General features: G+C 36.0%; 1 protein-coding gene across 1 annotated transcript in view; it reads right to left on the reverse strand.

Annotated features, from left to right (window-relative positions):
* Positions 1-22995, reverse strand: part of OTOGL (otogelin like) — a 404189-nt gene that overhangs the window by 50965 nt on the left and 330229 nt on the right. The window contains exons 32-38 of the mRNA XM_064376937.1: positions 22753-22872; positions 18861-18977; positions 15690-15846; positions 15006-15032; positions 5872-6039; positions 3880-4158; positions 1450-1567 (exon numbers count right to left, since the gene is read on the reverse strand). Coding sequence (XP_064233007.1) covers positions 1450-1567; positions 3880-4158; positions 5872-6039; positions 15006-15032; positions 15690-15846; positions 18861-18977; positions 22753-22872 — 986 coding nt within the window. The remainder of the gene's footprint in view (positions 1-1449; positions 1568-3879; positions 4159-5871; positions 6040-15005; positions 15033-15689; positions 15847-18860; positions 18978-22752; positions 22873-22995) is intronic.

Genomic DNA, 22995 nt, shown 5'->3' on the forward strand with positions numbered 1-22995 from the left:
ACCTAAATTAGCTAGCTGCTGTGGTTACCCCTCAAGGCTTCCCTAGGCCTCTTTCCATTGCATTGTCATTGTTTTCTTGTGTTTCTGTCTCCTTCCAAAGATTGTGAGCTCCTTGAGAGAGGGGCTGGATCTTACAGAGGGGCTAGATCTTACCTATTTGCAATATTTGCCATAGAATAGAAGCTCATAATTGTTCAATGTAAAATGATTCTCCTAAAAATGTTCCCTCCTACTATTGATCCATATCTCCTTTATGAAAAATTATTATATTAAAAAAAAGCTGTTTACACTCCCTGTCACTGTTTTGTCTCTTCCTAATTTTCTGACTTGCTAAATCCAGTGAACAATTTTCCATATCAAACCTTATATGCTCAAAATCAAATTCCTGACCGTTCCTTCTAACTGTTTCTTCTAACATCTTCCTTATCTCAGTAAATGGCAATGCAGTCCTTCTATTAGATCAAATCACTTGAAATTATTGCTATTTGACCAACTTGGCTACCAAAAATGACAAAACTTCATATTACTTCACCTTATAACTGCTGAGGCCAAAACTTGATTTTTTAACTCCTCTTTCTCTCGTAAGTGATATTAACTCTTGTTTGTTTCTCATAACCTCCAGGGCCACCAACCTAGTCAAATCCCCTTCATTTCTTGTCTGTATCACTGATCAGTTCTGCCCTGTCCTCCCTTTCTCCAAGAGCTCATTCTCAATACAACAGCCGAAGTACACTTTTTAAAACATAAATCTGATCATGCCACTCCCTGCCTAACAGGCTACAAAGCCTTATATGATTTGTCCACTACTATTATTCTCTCATCTCCCACTTCTTTCTGTTTTGCTCACTTTGTTCTAACTTATGGCCTCCTTGCTGATCCTCAAACACACCAAACACATTCCCACTTTAGGACCTTTGCACTATTCTCAGATTAAAGACTCTTCCTCAGATAACCACCTGGTCAGTCCCTTCACTACATTTAGATCTCTGACCAGATGTCACCTTGTCAGGGTGCTCTTCCCTAACCACCAATATTAATTGACACACACACACACACACACACACACACACACACACACACCCCTTATGCTCTCCGTCTCCCTTACCTTCCTTTATTTTTCTCTGTGACACAAATCTGCCATAACAATACGTTGCATTATATATTTACATTTTTGTTTGGTTATTTTCTGCTAAATCCAACAATATGTAAGCTTCATGAGAGCAAATACTTGTCTATTTTGTTCAGTATGGTCTCCCCAGCAGCAAGAAGACTGCGTGCCACATAGTAGACTCTCAGTAACTACTTCTTGATTTAAGTGAAATTAATACCATGAAAGAATATATAGCATACACAACTTGAGAATGGCTGTATTTAAATCTCAAAAAAATTCACTGAAAACAGAATTTGCTAAGGCTGGAATTTGATCATTTATTGGTAAACATTACTTACGGTGGAAGAAATTTACATGCTAGTGCTTCAGGGTCACTACAGGTTTTAAAACAGGGAGTAGCACAAGGTTCATATCTCCATTCACACATCCTCCTGTAAGGCACTGCTGCCTGGATTTCTGGGAAAAAATTAAGTTTAGACTGTGTGCATATTTAATACATAGCTTGAAAAACTAACAATTTCCTTTTTTTTTTTTGAGACAGAGTCTTGCTCTGTCGCCCAGGCTGGCATGCAGTGGCGCCATCTCAGCTCATCACAACCTCCACTTATCAGGTTCAAGTGATTCTCGTGCCTCAGCCTCCCAAGTAGCAGGAATTACAGGCACATGCCACCATGCCTGGATAATTTTTATATTTTTAACAGAGATAAGGTTTCGCATGTTGACCAGGCCGATCTTGAATTCCTGATCTCAGGTGATCCACCTGCCTTGGCCTCCCAAAGTGCTGGGATTATGGGTGTGAGCCACTGTGCCTGGCTGAAAACTAACAATTTCTTATATGAATCCTCCTAGGGTTTGACCCCTCTTTGACTACAATGCTACAGGAAAGACAGACCTGAAGAAAAAAAACACTGTAATTGCTTGGTGTCCAAAGTATTTCATGCTCATATTAAATATCTACATGTTCACCTATCTTCCAAAGATTTGAGAAACCAAGGGGGGCCAGGCATTGTGGCTCACATTTGTAATCCTAGCACTTTGGGAGGCCAAGGCAGGCGGATCACAAGATCAGGAGTTCGAGACCAGCCTGGCCAATATGGTGAAACCCCGTCTCAACTAAAAATATAAAAATCAGCTGGGCATGGTGGTGGGTGCCTGTAGTCCCAGCTACTTGGGAGGTTACAAGACTACAATAGGCTCCGGGAGTTTCCTAGGTTTCAGAAGACTACAAAGATCAGCTTCTGATATTCTGATGATGCCATGTGCTGTAGTTCTCTAAGCCTCAAATGGAGCTAGTAGGTCTGGTTCTAAACGTACATATTTCTAGAGCAGAGGGGAAATAGAGGTCTGCAAAGGTCAACTTTGGGTAAATTCAAGTAAACAAATCATAAGCAAATCACACCCACTCTATGGAATGCAATATAGATGTATCAGTGGTTCTTTTTCTCAAGGGCACAGCACAGGAGGACAGGTCTACCCTTGGTTCTCCTTGCTTTCTCTCTCCCATGTGCACTTCTCAAAATAGCTATAAAAAGTTGTGAGAATTATCCCGAGGTAAGGAGAAATCCAGGCTCTGTTGCCATTCCCAATAGGATGTCCTGCAAAGTGTGTGCTCAGTGATTCCAGTTGCACCTGAAGCTTCAAATCCAGAGCAGAGTGCTTTCAGGGTACCTCAGCTGCAGTGCAACATGGGGCGTGTGCAGACAAGATTCAGTTTACCCTGGGCTTTTCTGAGTCTTAGAGGACTGGCTCATCATGAATCCTAGGCATCTGTTGATTCTTGCTGTCTATCTGCAAGTAAATAAAATTCCTTTGCCTGACTTGTTCTGTGAGTATCTCACCACACTAAACCTAGTAATGTAAATAGTAGAGATATTAGAGCTTCTTTTTTTCTCAAGCTCATTGACAGAGTATGAACCCTTGCAGAATTCTGGCATTCTGGTTTGCACAAAACCTTTTGTCAGACTTAAGAAACTTTGCACACAGGAACTGTATACGATAGGTAAAATTCTGAAGCTCAATTTGTACTTTTAAAAATCCATTATTGGAAGGGCTTGCAGAAATATATTCTCAACAGAAAAGACAAATTATTTGCTCTGTTGAACTGCTTTAGGAGGGTTCACTAGGATGAAACAATTTCTTGGGGAGACTCAAGATAGATATGAAGCTCTTGGACTTTGAAAGCAAAGCATGACTTTTAAACATTGTATAAAGAAGTAAAGATTGCTTCAGAAAATTCAAAACTATAGACCTCAAAGTCTCTCTAGAAGTAAGATTAGGTTTCTGCTGAACTAGATAAATCTTCTAGAGGTCAATGGAAACAGACACACCCTATATCCAAAGGACAGAGATAAACATGTTGTCCTTATCACTAAGAATCAGATTAATCAAAAGTTGCCTTCTAGGAAAGAAAAAGTAGATATAAACATTAGACAACCATGCCATATGAGTAGGCTCTGATTCCAATGTCCAGACAGCATGGCTAGTAACAATTGGGGTAATAATAAAAAATCAGGTTATTTAGGATTGTTCTAAGCAATTTATACCAACTTATTCAATACTCACAATAACTCTACAAAGTGGGTATTATTATTTCTCCAGTTTTACAGATGAGTAAACTAGGGGGTATAGAGGTTGAGAAACTTACTTAAAGTCATACAACTCTATCTGCTTGTACACAGTAAGAATGACTTTTAAAACAAAGACATAAGTATTCTGCATAATATAAATTACCTATTTGTTCTCTTTTTTGGAGATCTCAGAAAACATACCTTCTATGCTGAAGCTACTTGAATGTTTAAATTCTTCAGAATCATCATATTTTGATGCTTTGATACTAGAATCTGTGAATATGATGAAAAAGCCTTTCTTGCTGTATAATTCAAATGCACTGTAACCAGGAATCCAGAGGCCCTGATGGTGGAAGAATGTTGCTCTCTGATGAAAGGCTGAATTTGCCTCCCACAGCTCCAAGCTAAGAATGTCACTGTCATGGACATAGAGAAAGTAGTTTGGCCTTTCGGCAGATTCCAACGAAACAAGTGCCAATGCTGTAAAACACAGAGTGGTGCAGATTCTCAGGAGAAGAAAGATCATCAACATTCGCATCACAAAATGTACTTATAAAGTAAACCAAAATAGTACCACACAATTGCCAAACATAATTAGTGCCAATCACCAAGATTTAAGAAATAAATTAGGTGATGTCTGAAAGACAACAAAAAGTAGTACTTTAAACGTAATGAATAACAGTGACATCAATTAAAAAAAAAAATCAGTCTTCGATGACTTCTAATTTTTAAATAATTAATTTTGTCCTTGGGGTAAAAAAGAAATGCCAATGAGGACTCCAGAATGTACCATTTCATACAAGGAACTGAGTGATTAATTGGACATATATTTGTGTTTGCAAGCTTTAACATTTGCAAATGCACAAAATCTACAAGTGGCTAAACTGGATGACAGAAAAAAATAGAGAAATAGATCAATTTAGTGATACTGCATTTCAGTATCACTGGACTCTTTTAATGAGCAAATGTTCTCGCAAGAGATTTTACTGAACCAAAAAAGGACTATTTATTCAACATTATTGTCTATTTCCCAGAAGATGATCTATCAAATGGCTAATGAGCAACTGGGCTTTACAAAGCATTGAAGAAGTAGTACCCTTTTTTGCTAGGTGCTTTGAAAATTTACCTTATATTGGTAAAATTTATGATATAAAAGTTTTTTAATTGAGATGATTTTAGGTTGATTTTCTTAAATAAAAATTATTTGGATTTTTTCCTATTAAAATCATTAGTTATTACGAATTGCAAAATGAAGAGTTCTCTCAAATTTAATATGATCTCAAAGACATTTATCATGTTGTAAAATTCAAGTTCCTCTGCTGAGCACCAAAAGATGCAAAGAATAATAAAGTAAATTTTGTATGAGAAAAAAACGTAACCAACATAATTTAGAACTTGATGGTGATAGGTGTTTTCAGAACTAAGAGAGTTCTTTTTACAGGAAAGAAATAATTTATTCTAACTGGAGAATTGTGAGAGTTCTCAGAAGAAGTGAAAGTTAAGTCTGATTGATTCGATTCAACAAATAAATTCCTAAGCTTATACAACATGCCATGCATGGTTCCAGGTAGACTTATGTAGACACAGGTAGCCTGAACATCACTGGATCAGAAGGGAAACTACCACCAATCAGAACAGGTGCCAGGTGGATACAACCAGTACAGACCTGCAGATGCAAACCAGTAAATGTAAGGCTGGGTTCAGGACACTGAGGACATGTCCAGGAACAAGGACAGACAAGACAAGTAAGGATAACAGACTGTCACAATGACTGTCTACACTCTGATTTATGCTCTTAATGCATAAGTTATTTAGTATCAATTCACAATTTATTTTTACTTTTTTGGGAATTAAAACCTTTTAAATGTTAAGAATCAGTGGATAGTTTTCAAAAAACAACAAAATTAAGTTCTGTGACTAATACTATGAAAATTTTAGATATATTTTATTTAACACCAAAAACTCAAACAATTGCAATTCTAACTAACATATATATACCAATAAATAAACAAAGAAATGATTTTGTATACAAAAGAGAAAGCTGGTTCATGTGCCAATGTTACATTTTATCTCACATCCTTTAGGGCACTTTAAAAAATAACATAAACATATTAGATTCTCAGTTAACATTTACTGAGTGACTAAATTTTAAAATTTAAATGGAAAGCTAAATTTGTTTTCAATTATACTTACATGATACCTTCTCCTTAAAAAGGCCTGGAGTGATCATAAAATAAAAAAATAAATTGGGATGAACACTGCTTCTTGGCAAAGAGAAAATGCTTCTGCTGGTTATATTGGCCCCTAGAACAAGGCCAGTCTGTCCATAGCTTGCCAGCATATATGGTCCTTCTCCAAGTCCTAGTTAAATACAAATAAGAGAACTGTAAATTGACATAGATTTTTAAAATTTCAATCTGTCATTTCAAAGAAATGTTTTAATAACAAAATACTTCAAAAAATTGAACAATTAAAAATTTATCACTAATAAAATAACTAAACTCTTTAAAATAATAATTTATATATACAATGATGTCTATGTATATGTTTGTGTTGTAGGTCATATAAAATGTTGATATACATGTGATCAGTTGTTTCATAAAAGTTTAACCTTATTGCTCTCAGTGTATTTCACTTTCCCTCTCCTCTCAATTTTCTCAGCACACACTGAAGAAGAATTCAAAGAATATAAGGGCAAGATATTTCCTCTGAAGGACTTAAGACCAGGCCTGAATAGAGGCGAAAGGATAATTGGATTGGAGAAATGAGAAGTCTTCCAATTAGGAAAGGGGAAGGAGAACCAAAATTTCTATCATGAGGACCAGGAGAAGAACAGAAAGACTGAGAGGATACATTATTTTCCAGTGTAGTCTCCTCACTGACCCATCATCTGGGACACATCACCATTGAGTGGCTGGGGACCCTTATAAACCATGAGGAAAAGTGCTTCACTAGGGGCTTTGGTACCTTGTATAGAGATAGAAACTTGAAACGGCTTTGCCCCCACATCAACGTGGAGCTGAGCAGAAATGGCAGAGAATTTTTCTTAGCCTGGCTGCAGTAGACTCACCACTGCTGTCACAAATGTTATAAATGTACAGTGTTTCTCCATGAGCCAAAATACATGAGGAAAAAAGAAAATTATAGCAATAGTCTGTACCAGTTAATGGCTCATTTTCTAGCAGGGACAAGAGGAAAGTGATGGGGCCAATATTCAATATCCTTAAAGAAAAGAACTTTCAACTTAGAATTTCATATCCAGCCAAACTAAGCTTCATAAGCGAAGGAGAAAGAAAATCCTTTATGGACAAGCAATTGCTGAGAGATTTCATCACCACCAGGACTGCCTTACAAGAGCTCCTGAAAGAAACACTAAACAAGGAAAGGAATAACCAGTACCAGCCACTTCAAAAAATTACCAAATAGTAAAGACCATCAACACAATGAAAAAAATGCGTCAACTAACAGGCAAAACATCCAGCTAGCATCAAATGGCAGGATCAAATTCACCCATAACAATATTACCCTTAAATGTAAATGGGCTAAATGTCCCAGTCAAAAGACACAGACAGGCAAATTGGATAAAAAGTCAAGATCCATCAGTGTGCTGTATTCAGAAAACCCATCTTACATGCAAGGACACACATAGGCTCAAAATAAAGGGATGGAGGAAGATTTATCAAGCACATGGAGAGCAAAAAAAAGCAGGAGTTGCAATCCTAGTCTCCGATAAAATGGACTTTAAACCAACAAAGATCAAAAGAGACAAAGAAGCGCATTACATAATGGTAAAAGGATCAATGCATCAAGAAGAGCTAATGATCCTAAATATATACGCACCCAAGACAGGAATACTCAGGTACATAAAGCAAGTTCTTAATAATAGAGGGAGACTTTAACACTCCACTGTCAATATTAGACAGATCGACGAGTAAGAAAATTAACGAGGAAATCCAGGACTTGAACTCAGATCTGGACCAAGCAGACCTAATAGACATCTACGGAAATCTCCACCCCAAATCCACAGAATATACATTCTTCTCAGCACCGCATTGCACCTACTCTAAAATTAACCACATAATTGGAAATAAATCACTCCTCAGTAAATGTAAAACAATGGAAATCATAACAAACAGTCTCTCAGACAACAGGGCAATCAAATTAGAACTTAGAATTAAGAAACAAACTCAGACCCCAACCCCACCCTGACCCTGACCAGTCCAGCCTCCCTCTGCCCCAGCCCCTTGGCTGAGTCACCCCACCCTTCTGTGCACAGGCTTCATTGCCTCGGACATGACCTCCCAGAACTGCACAGCTTCATGGAAACTGAACAGCTGGCTCCTGAATGTTGACTGAATAAACAATGAAATGAAGGCAGAAATAAAGATTTTCTTTGAAACTAATGAGAATGAAGACACAATGTGCCAGAATCTCTGGGACACATTTAAAGCAGTGTCTAGAGGGAAATTTATAGCCATAAATGCTCACATGAGAAACGAGGAAAGATTGAAAATGGACACCATATCATCAAAATTGAAAGAGCTAGAGGAGCAAGATCAAAAAAACTCAAAAGCTAGCAAAAGACAAGAAATAACTAAGATCAGAGCAGAACCAAAGGAGATAGAGACACACAAAAAAAAACTTCAAAAAATCAATAAATCCAGGAGCGGGCTTTTTGCAAAGATCAACAAAATAGACTACTAGCCAGATTAATAAAAAAGAAAAGGGAAAAGAATCAAATAGATGCAATAAAAAAACGATAAAGGGGATATCACCATTGATTCCACAGAAATACAAACTACAACCATAGATTACTACAAACAACTCTACACACATAAACCAGTAAACCTGGAAGAAATGGATAAATTCCTGGACACTTGTCTCCTCCCAAGCCTAAACCAGGGAAGAAGTTGAAACCTTGAATAGACCAATAACAAGGGTTGAAGTTGAGGGAGCAATTAATAGACTACCAACAAAAAAAAGTCCAGGTCCAGATGGGTTCACAGCTGAATTCTACCAGATGTATGAAGAGGAGCTGGTACCATTTTTTCTGAAATTATTCCAAACAACACAAAAAGAGGGACTCCTTCCCAAATCATTTTATGAGACCAATATCATCCTGATACCAAAACTCGGCAGAGACTCAACAAGAAAAGAAAACTTCAGGACAATATCTATGATGAACATAGATGCAAAAATCTTCAGTAAAATACTGGCAAATCAACTGCAACACCACATCAAAAAGCTTATCCACCATGATCAATTAGGCTTCATTCCAGGGATGCAAGGCTGGTTCAACATATGCAAGTCTATAAACGTAATCCACTACATAAACAGAACTAAAGACAAAAACAACATGATTATCTCAATAGATGCAGAGAAGGCCTTCAACAAAATTCAACAGCCCTTTATTATGCTAAAAACTCTCAATAAACTAGGTTTCAAAGGAACATATCTCAAAACAATAAAAGTTATTTATGACAAATCTATAGCCAATATCATACTGAATGGGCAAAAACTGGAAGCATTCCCTTTGAAATCCAGCACTAGACAAGGATGCCCTCTCTCACCACTCCTATTCAATATAGTACTGGAAGTTCTAGCCAGAGCAATTAGGCAAGAAAAAAAGAATAAAGGGTATTCAATCAGGAAAAAAGGAAGTCAAATTGTCTCTATTTGCAGACGACATGATTGTATATTTAGAAGACTCTATCATCTCAGCCCAAAATCTACTTAAACTGATAAGCAACTTCAGCAAAGTCTCAGGATACACAATCAATGTGCAGAAATCACACGCATTTCTATACACCAATAACAGACTAACAAAGAGCCAAATCATGAGCAAACTCCCATTCACAATTGCTACAAAGAGAATAAAATACCTAGGAATACAACTAACAAAGCATATAAAGGACCTCTTCAAGGAGTACTACAAACCACTGCTCAAGGAAGTAAGAGAGGACACAAACAGATGGAGAAACATCCCATGCTCGTGGATAGGAAGAATCAATATCGTGAAAATGGCCATACTGCCCAAAGTAATTTATAGATTCAATGCTATCCCCATCAAGCTAACAATGAACTTCTTCTCAGAACTGAAAAAAAAAACACTTTAAACTTCATATGGAACCAAAGGAGAGCCTGCATAGCCAAGACTATCCTAAGCAAAAAGAACAAAGCTGGAGACATCATGCTACCTGATTTCAAACTATATTACAGGGCTACAGTAATCATAACAGCATGGTACTGGTACCAAAACAGAGATATAGACCAATGGAACAGATCAGAGGCCTTGCAGGCAATGCCACATGTCTACAACCATCTGATCTTTGACAAACCTGACAAAAACAAGCAATGAGGAAAGGATTCCCTGCTTAATAAATAGTGTTGGGAAAACTAGCTAGCCATATGCAGAAAGCAGAAACTGGACCCCTTCCTGACACCTTATACTAAAATTAACTCCAGATAGATTAAAGACTTAAACATAAGACCTAACACCATAAAAACCCTAGAAGAAAACCCAGGCAAAACCATTCAGAACATAGGCATAGGCAAGGACTTCATGACTAAAACACCAAAAACAATGGCAACAAAAGCCAAAATAGACAAATGGAACCTAATTAAACTCCAGAGCTTCTGTACAGCAAAAGAAACAATCATTAGAATGAACCAGCAACCAACAGAATGGGAAAAAATTTTTGCAATCTACCCATCTGACAAAGGGCTGATATCCAGAATCTACAGAGAACTAAAACAGATTTATAAGAAAAAACAAACCAACCCATCCAAAGGTGGGTGAAGGATATGAACAGACACTTTTCAAAAGAAGACATATATGAGACCAACAAACACATAAAAGAATGCTCATCATCACTGATTATTAGAGAAATGTAAATCAAAACCACATCGAGATACCACCTCATGCCAGTTAGAATGGTGATCATTAGAAAATATGGAGACAACAGATGCTGGAGAGGATGTGGAGAAATAGGAACACTTTTACACTGTCGGTGGGAGTTTAAACTAGTTCAACCATTGTGGAAGACAGTGTGGCAATTTCTCAAGGACCTAGAAATAGAAATTCCATTTGACCGAGCAATCCCATTACTGGGTATATACCCGATGGATTATAAATCATTCTATTATAAAGACACATGCACATGTATGTTCACAGTGGCACTGTTTACAATAGCAAAGACCTGGAACCAACCCAAATGTCCATCAATGATAGACTGGACAAGGAAAATGTGGCACATATACACCATGGAATACTAAGCAGCCATAAAAAATGATGAGTTTGTGCCCTTTATAGGGACGTGGATGATACTGGAAACCATAATTCTCAGCAAACTGACCCAAGAACAGTGAATCAAACACCACATGTTCTCACTCATAGGCAGGTGTTGAACAATGAGAACACATAGACACATGGAGTGGAGCATCACACACTGGAGTCTGTTGGGTGGTGCCAAGGGAGGGACAGTGGGAAGTGGCAAGGTCTGATAGGGATAACATAGGGAGAAATGCCAGATGTAGGTGATGAGGGGATGGAGGCAGCAAACCACATTGCCATGTGTGTACCTATGCAACAATCCTGCATGATCTGCACATGTACCCCAGAACCTAAAGTACAATAAAAAATAAATAAATAAATAAAGAAGAAAGTGGCACAAACCTCCAAGATGCAAATATGTTTCAAAGTATAAATATGTAGATTTGTACAAATATGGAAATAACATACAAATAATAAGATAAGTTAATTATAATGAGATACAATTCAAAATGAAAAAGATGTGTATATAACTACAACTTGAGGGTTTGAAGCACCCTCATGAATATTCAACATAAGAATGAGAAAGGAGATGGACAGCGAAACAAAATCTCTCCCCTGCTGCACACACCCCCTAATACAGCACCCTGAAAAGACAATTGCCATCTGAGAAATCTGTTTGTACAAAAATCTAATGCTTTTGAATTGACTCTCAGTTAATTGGCAGCTTGATTCTGGACTATTTTTGCCAGCAACTGAGAGATAAAAGTCATTGATCTTATCATTAATTTTCTGCAAGGAGAAGTATAATTTCACCATCTACTGAAAGCAATCATTTCCTGCAGTGATTCTAAAAACAGAAATAAGCATATCCTATCTAATAAAATTACTCTGAACTTAAAAATCACATAACAATTTTTAGTAGGAAATTGAAGTTCTCCCTCACCTACAGAAATAACATTTCAAATGCAAGCTTTACGTTTTTAGTCAAAGTCATATAAATGAATACAAAGATATTATATAGAATCATTGTACTAAGGATTATTGAAATAATCTCAACAATAACCTTTGAATTCTCCTAATACTTTTTAAAATTCTTCCTACAGAATCACAATTATTTATTTATGTATGTGCTTTAAATATTACAAGTATCGACCGGGCGCGGTGGCTCAAGCCTGTAATCCCAGCACTTTGGGAGGCCGAGGCAGGTGAATCACGAGGTCAAGAGATCGAGACCATCCTGGTCAACATGGTGAAACCCCGTCTCTACTAAAAATACAAAAAATTAGCTGGGCACGGTGGCGCGTGCCTGTAATCCCAGCTACTCAAGAGGCTGAGGCAGGAGAATTGCCTGAACCCAGGAGGCGGAGGTTGCGGTGAGCCGAGATCGTGCCATTGCACTCCAGCCTGGGTAACAAGAGGGAAACTCCGTCTCAAAAAAAAAATATATTATAAGTATCTTAATATCATAGTGTCTGGCATGTAGCAAATAAAGAAAGGGAGCAATATGCCAGCTATAAATGCCCAGAAAGGACTAGGTAAATTTACAATAGCTATGAAATTATTTGGGATGAAACAAATTAAGAATAACCATTTAAAATCATTTTATTTATATTATTCTTTCCACAATCATCAAAATTTTATATTCTCCTTCAATCGTCTATCACTGTTGCGTTGCTTTTACAAATTCTGACTTCCCTTGGCACGTTGATGCCTTTCCCTATTATTTGATCATAGGAAATTTATTTTCCTGCCACTCTACTGAGCCTATTAGAGTCTCATGAAGGCCAAATGTCCCATGTTCACTCTCTGATATTATCAATACAGTATTACAAATGAAACTAGAAGAACAGGTTTGAAGGATTCTGTAGTACATGAGAAGAATGAACCATCACTAGAAGTGCAGCAGACTTGTTAACAGAGAGCAAAATGTAGCAAGAGGTAGAGTGATTCAATATGTATAGAAAATTCTGCTTCTAGGTCCACAAGTCTGCAGAATAAATGCCAGAAAGTACAAAGGTGCAGATGGAGATTGTCTTAGCAGAACTGGGTGAATCAGGAATTTTTTTAGTGAGGAAGTTATTGGAGCATTTTCTCAGATTGCTGTCTGTGTACTATGTAGAACCTGTGATAATAATGTGTGGTGATCATCCCTACACTAGGATATATTAACCATACAGTAGGCCATGTAGCATGGAAGTCATGCTCACTGGCCCTGAAGTCAAACTGTTTACAAATCCCAGTTTGCCACATTTTGGCTAAGTGAATTTGGCAAAGCTATTTAATCTCTCTCTGCTTCAATTTCTTCTGTAAAGTGTTGATAATAGTAAAATTCTGACAATAAAATAAAATAACATATTTTGATGTTTAAATTATATAATATAGAGAAAGCAGTTAACACAAGAAAAGCTTCTGTTATTATTATTAGACAATAAATTGCATTTTAATTATGGAATCCAATAATGTGGAGTGTGCATTTGTGTATGTATGTGTATGCATGCATGTGTGTGGCAGTCTCTTTAAAATCTTGAACAGGAAATACTGTTACTTAGATTTTCTTTAACTACCACAGATATTTTTAAATGTTGAATTTGCCTCCTCTATCAAACATCCATAAATAAAACAAATATAACTAAAATCAAAAATTCTCATTTTCTTTTTAATTCATTATCTCTATTTCTCTAAAATTATCTAGCTGTCAAATTTCTTCCTAGTCTAATAAGCCACGTGAAGTGTCTCAGATTGGTTGCTTGGCCCAGATTTCCTGTAACTATTATTCTAACTGACACATCCATCATGGGTCCATGGTTCACCCAGTTACTGACTACATGGATACTTCCCTAGATCACCTTACTTGTCTGAATTAGGTTTCGGTGCCTGTGCCTTCCTTATTAAATAGATTTGAGAAAAAGACTCCCATTCTGCCAAATTCAAGTATTTTCCTTAAGGATGCAATTCTCTATCTTTTCTTACATCTATGCCTTAGTTTTAGACAGCAGCACCTCTCAGATTTCTTATTGCAAATCTGGATGTTTGCTGAGACCAGGAGATCTTCATTATTATTTTATCAGTAAGTTCTCATTCCGGTAATATGTAAAGAATGATTATTGCCTATAATGATGTCAAAATAAAATCCTTATATTATTTCTTACATAATTACATTTATACTTTGTTTCTTTGATTTCCACAACATAAGAAAAATGTGACTATAGTCACCATGCTGTGCAATAGATAAGAGAACTTATTCCTCCCATCTAGTTGAAACTTTTTGTCCCTTGACCAACATCTGGCCTTTCCCTGTCCTCTTTCCCACCACCAGCCTCCAGTAACACCATTCTACTCTCTATTTCTAAAAATTCAACTTTTTTGGATTTCTCAAATAAGTGAAATCACATCGTATTTGTCTCACTGTGCCTGACTTATTTCACTTAGCACAATGTTCACAAGGTTCATCCATGTTGTTGCAAATGATAGATTTTCTTGATTTTTAAAGAATGAATAGCTAAAAGAAAGAAATTTTAATGTTCTTACCACAAAGAAATGGTAAATATTTGAGGTGATCAATATGCTAATTAGTCTGATTTGATCATTCTACAATGTGTATATGTATCATAACACTACACTGTACCCCATAAATATATACAATTATATGTGTCAATTTAAAAATAAAATAAAAATTTTAAAAACATTTGAACACTGTTTACATTTATTAAGTAATGGTAAAGGTATGCTTTTGTTATAGGTCTTTCATCCTTTTGATCTAAAAAATTAACTAACTTCACCCATCCATTCATTCATGTCATTCCAAAACTGTATTGAGGGCTCTTAAATGCTGAGAACTTAAGTTACACATTATTTTAGATTTTGGGAAATAAATCTTAGCACAAATACTTAGAAATTTTTTAAAATTTTGAAAATGAAAAGCTTTTATGGAGTTATATATCAAGTTAAAAACAATTTATAGTTTGTTCACAGCACAAGTTGTTTAAAAACTTTTAATCTGAAAATACACCCAATAGAATACTATAGTGATATTTGTAATTTGAATGTCACATACCTTCATTGTAGTATTCACAATCAAGTGCTAAAAGAAAAAAGAATAAATATTAAAAGAAGCCAATCACTTAACTGAATGTAGGCTAGATATAGCCACATATTTGTCAATAACTATGTGAAAGAATATAGAAAGGTATTACTTAGGAACTTTTTCTGAGAAAAAGAGATTCATTAAGTGACATAGCATAATTAATTAAATTTCATATAATTGTTTTAAGGTAGGAAAATGTATATGCCAATTTAGAAAGGTCAACTAAAAGTGTTCAAATTGTAAGTTTGTTCAGATGTTTTACCACCTACACAACTAAATTAAAAGTTTAGTCAAATCTTGAAGCAAATTCAAGGTGATTTTTTTAAAAACATGTTTCTTATCATCAGAACAATGAAACTTCATAGGCATAAAAGAATTAAAGTCATAAACAATTTCTCTAAGGATGGTGTATAATTTATATTTCAAATGGTATAATGACAGTAATCAAACACAGAGCAAAATATTATAATTTATTTTTATAAGTCCTTTTGGTATTCTATAATCTATTATCATCAAAGGAATATAAAATTTAGTCATTTTGATTTGATTATATTTCCATGAGTTTTCTGGCAATTATTTCTAAGATAAATCAACAATTAATATGTATTTCTGTATCAGGTCTTTACATAATGATTGTCCAAGTAGGATACTCACAACAAACAGTAGATGATCTCCAATGAATTGATATTCCTTCCTGACAACACTTGTATGCATATGCAGCTATACTAGTGCACAGACACTCACAGTCCCCACCAAGATTACAGTTACATGTATCTTCATGACAATTTTTGGCAAAAGAAGTAACATCAATCTGAAAAATGAAGTGAAAGCTTACTTAATTTCAATAGATACTGATTAAGATTTAAAGTCAGCCCTCTAAAAGAAAACTATGCATTTTCAAAATTTGATATTATCAGCTTAACACTGCCACCTAGAGAATTCTCTTTATTTCAAATCTTTTTATTGCCCAAAGGAGAAAGAAATGTATTAGGAAAATGTCACATCAAAGAACTAGCAAAAGAAATAATAAGATTAATAAATACATGTAACTTCAACATCTGCAACATAACAGATTACTTTTTGGAAGCTTCTTTCATTACTGGTATATTCACATGGCATTAAAAGAAGGGCATCTTCTGCTTCCAATTATAATTTTATGTAGTTTTCCATCTTCCTTCCTTCTTCCCTTTCTTTTTTGTCCCTATTCTAATTGCTATTAATGGTAACAGCAGTCTTTTAAAAAAAACTTATCCCATTTACTTAATCTATTTATTTTATTTGCATTATAGTTAAGTAGCTGACAAATTTTAATATATTGACAATGTGTTAAAAAAAAAAAAAAAAAAAAAGGACCAAGGGACCAGGAGTTGTGGCTCATGCTTGTAATCCCTGCACTTTGGGAGGATGAGGCAGGTGGATCACTTGAGGTCAGGAGTTCGAGACAAGCCTGGTCAACATGGTGAAACCCTGCCTTTACTAAAAATACAAAAATTAGCTGAGCATGGTGGCACATACCTGTAGTCCCAGCTGTGGGACACTGAGGCAGAATTGCTTGACCCTGAAAGGTGGAGGTTGTAGTGAGCCGACATCAAGTCACTGTCTACACCGTCTCAAAAAAAAGAAAAAGAAAAGAAAAGAAGAAGCAGGTTTTTGTGCCACTGAGCTGTATTTTATTTTGTAGGTCAGTTCATGGGTTAATTTTTCTTTTCAAGTGGAAAAGAACCAGCAGGCTCTGTGGTTCAGGACTTGACACGATATTACTTGTCAAGCAACTGTGGTCCTTGGAAACTCTGAAAAGTCTCCAAAGTAACCCTTTTTAGACAAGACTTTAGTTTACCTACATGCCTCTAATATTGCAGTCTTCAAACTTTTCTGTCTCAAAATCCCTTTACACTCTAAAAAAATCACTGAGATCCCCAAAGAGGTTTTGTTTGTGGGATTATATCTACCAATATTTACTCTATTAGACATTTTAAATGAGAAATTTAAAAAATAGCAACAATAAACTCATTACATGTTAACATGAATAACATAGTTTTAGTGTTATTATCCCAAAAAATAGTGAGAAGAGTGCACTGTTTTGCATTTTTTGCAAATCTCTTTAATGTGTGGCTTAATAGCACACAGCTGAATTCTCCTATCTGCTGCTTCATCTGGTCTATCATAATGTTTTTGTCTTGTTCGGATCTGGGTTGAAGTAGATGAAGAAAATTCAGTTCCACACATATATTTAGTTGGAAAAGAAGGAGTACTTTAACATCTTTTTCAGGTAATTGTGATATTCTTTGATACTATATCAAAATTCAAAAAATATTGTTTTCTTAAAAGTTCACTGCAATGTGAAGTCTAAAACCATATTAATAAACTTTATACTTTGCTGTACTAAAATTGTTTATTTGAATGGATCTTTTACTTCTGCATGATTTTGTAACATCATGCATTAGTCACGTGGAAAATTTATGGATCTGTGCAGATCTTTGAAATGTTGACATATTTAATTATATACAATAGCTACAAGTCACATTTGTTAATATTATCATCTAGATCATCAAAAAACTCCTTAAGTATAAAAAACCTCATAAGGTCGCAGGAATGGATCTAACGTTTACAAAACTCTAATTTTTCTTTGAAAGTAAATTTTATCAAAGACAACGGACACCATCGGGTGTTTCTGTAAAGCCACAGACTCATTTCACTCATTTTAAGAAAATATCAGCCTGGCGCAGTGGCTCACCGCTGTAATCTCAAGATTTTGGGAGGCCAAGGTGGGTGGATTATCTGAGGTCAGGAGTTCCAGACCAGTCTGGTCAACATGGTAAGACCCAATCTCTACTAAAAATACAAAAATTAGCTGAGCGTAGTGGCTAATTTTTGTATTTTTAGTAGAGGCTGAGTTTTAACATGATCATGTAATCCCAGCTACTTGGGAGGCTGAGGCAGGAAAACTGCTTGAACCTGGGAGGCAGAGGTTGTAGTGAGCTGAGCTGAGATCATGCCACTGCACTCCAGCCTGGATGACAGAGTGAGACAAAAAAAAAAAGGAAAAGTAAGACAGAAGGAAGGAAGGAAGGAAGGAGGGAGGGAGGGAGGGAGGGAGGGAGGGAAGGAGAAAAGGAAGGAAAGAAGGAAGGAAGGGAGGGAGGGAGGGAAGGAAGGAAGGAGGGAAGGAAGGAAGGAAGGAAGGAAGGAAGGAAGGAAGGAAGGAAGGAAGGAAGGAAGGAAGGAAGGAAAAATATCTGTCAAGTACCCCTGTCTGAATGTCTGAATAACCATATGTCATTTTATTCTTCGAAATAGAATGGTACTCTAAGAAAAACAACCACCTTAGCTCACAACTCAAACAATCACACAAGTGATACCCCTCAAGACCTAGCTTTGTATGCCGCAGAAATGTTACTTGATTTTTACCAATGCATTGAAATATTGTTTAAACTTCTATTGGGACCTAAAATAATCATGCTAGGAAAGAGTTTTGAAAGTGAAATTTCTATATAAGTTACATTCCATCTTAGGATGTGCTTCTAAAACCATTTCAAATGTTCTACAAGCAATACTTTTAAACTATACGTTGAGTTGAGAAGAATGCCCATTTGGCAGTGTTCTCTAAAGAAAAATAAACACTTTTAATCATAAAATGATACATGTAAATAATGTTCCATAAACTAGAACAAATTATTACAAATATGTACAAAGGTACACTGTTAAATTAGATGGAGTGAGGGAGAAAGTAAATCAACTAAATGCACCACTTCTACAGAAAAACAAACCAACACTTATGTCCCCCTGACAATAGTTAGGTGGTAGATGTAAAAAGTATTCATTTACCACATTGCGACAAGAAGCAAAAATATCGCTGTACAAAATGGAGCATTCTTTCTTGGCATAAGGAAATTTGTTTTGATGTGCCTCACAGGGTTTAATTGTTTCATCTGGATTTTCACACTGTTGAAAAAATTTGAGAGAGAAAAGAAGTTTTTAAAGGGATAATTTCTCAAACAGAGTAACCTACCCAACTTCACTCATTACAATTGCACCTAATATATTCTCATCCTTTTAGATAGGATTTGCGTAAAGCACCTGCTCACATTCAATTCAATGTTAATTGCATATATCATTTTTGAAAGCAACTAAACAGAATAATAAAGTCATGGCAATATTAGAGATAGAGTGGTGATAAATGATTTTTAAATTCTCTTAAACACAACATTTGCATGACTTAAAAATCCCATGAGCATGACCTCTTTCTTTCATTTTCATCTCCTTCATTTCTGTCACAAATCGTCTGAGAGGTTGTATGTACTCAAATCTCTGCAGACTCAATTCCCATACATGCAGCAGTTTGGCCTCTTCCTCCCCTAATCCACTTCCCTGACACTGCCCTGAAAAATGTCATCTATGACCTCTTCATTACTAAATATAAAGGCAATTTTTCAGTCTTCCATCTTGCTTGACTTTTGCTGCCTTTGATTGTATTTAATACTTTACCCTTCTTAAATGTCTCTCCTCATTTGGTTTTAGTGACACAATTTTCTGCTGGGTTTCTTACATTGGCCGTTGTTCCCTAATTTATTTCTCCTTCCTTTCTTTGCAAAGCTTAATCCTCAAATCTCTATTTTTCTGATTCTGTACATGTGTCCTGGCTTCAATGCCCTGAATATATTAGTAACTGCAAAATCCCTATGTCCATCCAAGATCTCCTTCCTGAATTTCAAAACTGGACATTTCCACCTAAATATCTCTGTCCTTCTCTCTCAGCAGATCCTAACCATCCCCATCTACACCATTGTCCTTCCCCGACTATCCATATTCATTGCCTCCTCTTTGCCCTGCCTCGGGGAGAAACAGCAGCATCTTCCTAGTAAGCCAGGAAAGTCAGAGACTTCTTGAAACCTCCAAATTCATCCTTCCTAATACAGTCTTTCAGCAGATGCTGATGATTTTTATCATGAATGCCTCCCAAATTTATACAGTTTTCTAAATCTCTACTGACTTAATATTTCTAGCTGGATTATAATAAGAGCCTCTTGGCTCTTGTATCTTGCAGATCTATACTTTGCACTTCAGCTATTATCTGTTTCAAACCTTACACCACATCCAAAATGAACTTCTTGAAATTCACTTTATGTACCACACTCTCTCCAGCCTGACACCTTCTAGGTGGCTGCTCCCTCCTTTGCCTGTTATATTCTTTCCCATAAATTTTACTTTCTTAGCTCCTATAAATCTTATAAGATTCATCTCCAGGGTACCTTCTCCAGGAACCTTTCTTGGACCATCACAATCCCCACTTTGTGTGCACTTCTATCAAAGCAACTATCTTACTATGTTCTAACTGTTAATGTTTCCACCTCTAAATTTTCCACCTATAGACTCTAAATTCCTTAAAGGCAAAGACTGTGATTTATCCATATTATGTGTCTGTATGTAATGGAAAACATAAGTGCTATATAAAAATTAGTGAATTTTTTTTTGAGTTGGATTTCACTCTTTGTTGCCCAGGCTGGAGTGCTGTGGCGCAATCTTGGCTCACTGCAACCTCCACCTCCTGGGTTCAAGTGATTCTCCTGTCTCAGCCTCCCGAGTAGCTGGGATCACAGGCACCTGCTATGACGCCCGGCTAATTTTTTGTATTTTTAGTAGAGACGGGGTTTCACCATGTTGGCCAGGCTGGTCTCAAACTCCTGCGCTCAGGTGATCCACCCACCTTGGCCTCCCAAAGTGCTGGGATTACAGGTGTCAGCCACTGTGCCCAGCCATGAATTTTTTTTTAAATGACATGACTTCTAGCTTTGTCATCAGGTATTAATAACAAACTCATTTTGAGGGGGTGTAAAATTATTTGACTACTCCAAATATTTAAATATCACTAGAAATTAGTTATATCTTAATTCATTTGCAGATAGAAAAAATGTAAAATGATTTTTTTCCCAAAAAAGTCTAAAGGTAAAAAAATGTAAGATAGCCACAATTAAAAGGATTTTGTCTCTCTCAATATAGCAGATATTTTAGATATTAAAAAGTACAATTTTGTACTCTTAAGCTTAGACCACACTCAAATGTTACTGAATGGAATAAATGTTTTACTCCATCCCCTCTTTATTCTTTAAAGAGATTTAGACATATTAGTAAGCCAGGCAAAATACAGAAGTAACTAACCAAATGGTAACCAATCAGGAAACTGTGGTCTCAAACACTCCTATCAATTACAAAGAACAATAGGCTAAAAAGAAAGTAGAAGAAAGAATAGAACCAATTTGACACTGTTTTCTGAGTTAGTTCGGCATTTTTCAAAATGTGTTTCACATAACACCATTTCCTTGAGAATTAATAAATAAAATACAGATTCTGTCAGTAAGTTTGGAAAATCCTTCAAACATGTCTCTCCCTTATAGGCTTATGATGCCTCAAGAAACCCTTTAATGGCGATCATTAAAAAATCTGGAGAAAATAGATGCTGGAGAGGATGTGGAGAAATAGGAACACTTTTACACTGTTGGTGGGAGTGTAAATTAGTTCAACCACTGTGGAAAACAGTGTGGCGATTCCTCAAGGACTTAGAAATAGAAATTCCATTTCACCCAGCAATCCCATTACTGGGCATATATCCAAAGGATTATAAATCATTCTACTATAAGGACACATGCACACGAATGTTCATTGCAGCACAGTTTACAATAGCAAAGACCTGGAACCAACCCAAATGCCCATCGATGATAGACTGGACAGGAAAAATGTGGCACATATACACCATGGAATATTATGCAGCCATTAAAAATGAGGAGTTCACGTCCTTTGTAGGGACATGGATGAACCTGGAAACCATCATTCTCAGCAAACTGACACAAGAACACAAAACCAAACACCACATGTTCTCACTCATAGGAGGGTGTTGAACAAGGAGAACACATGGACACAGGGAGGGGAGCACTATACACGGGGGTCTGTTGTGGGGGAGTGGGGGGGACAGCGGGGGGGGGAGTTGGGGAGGGATAGCATGGGGAGAAATGCCAGATATGGGTGAGGGGGAGGGAGGCAGCAAATCACACTGCCATGAATGCACCTATGCAACAACTTTGCATGTTTTTCACATGTACCCCAAAACCTAAAATGCAATAAAAAAAATAAAAATTAAAAAAAATAAAAAATAAAAAAATAAAAATAAATTAAAAAAAAGAAACCCTTTAAAAGATAAATATGTCAAAATTAATTTATCTAACTGCCGCCAAAGGCAGTTGACCACAACCTACACACACACACACACACACACACGTATCCCCCTTCGTTTCCTGTAATACTAATAACATGACTGTTAAGAAATTCTGTCTTCATTTATTTATTTCTTTGAACTGGCAAAACTTCCATCATTCTTTAAAATGCAGATACCTTGATAAGGCAATTTGCTATGGTGAGGAAAACGTGAGGGAGAAGAGATGAATTTGAATGTCACCTCTGCTACTTTCTGGCCCTATAATATTAGACAAGGCCTTTAACTTCCCTGATCCTCAATTTCTTCATCTATAATAAGGAGACAACATCCTCTATATGATAAGGTTATCAGAAAAATTACATGAGAAGATAAATATGAAAGGTTATCAGCTATAAATTACTATGAAAATAGTATGTAAAATAACATTACCTAAATAAGAATAAAATGTTCTAGTGAAAAAATATTCTTAAAAATTTTTGTTGACTTCTAAAATATATTTATGTAACTTACCTGTCCTAATGCCCAACTATCTCCAAATACCTGAGCATTTCTCACTTCCAAGTTATTAGATGTGGTCATATCATTTGAAGTACATTTATCAAAGTTTCCACACAACCCTGATAGCTTGTTCTAAAGTAAGAAAAAATCACCAGGAAATATTATATAATCACTGTAACATTTAAAGACTCATATTCATTAAAATTTTTGAGACATTTCAAATATACATTTAAGAATTTTTACATCAATCATTTT

Source organism: Aotus nancymaae, unplaced genomic scaffold, assembly GCF_030222135.1.
Source record: "Aotus nancymaae isolate 86718 unplaced genomic scaffold, 86718_ANA_hifiasm-v0.15.2.pri h1tg000016l, whole genome shotgun sequence".
Taxonomy (NCBI): Eukaryota; Metazoa; Chordata; class Mammalia; order Primates; family Aotidae; genus Aotus; species Aotus nancymaae.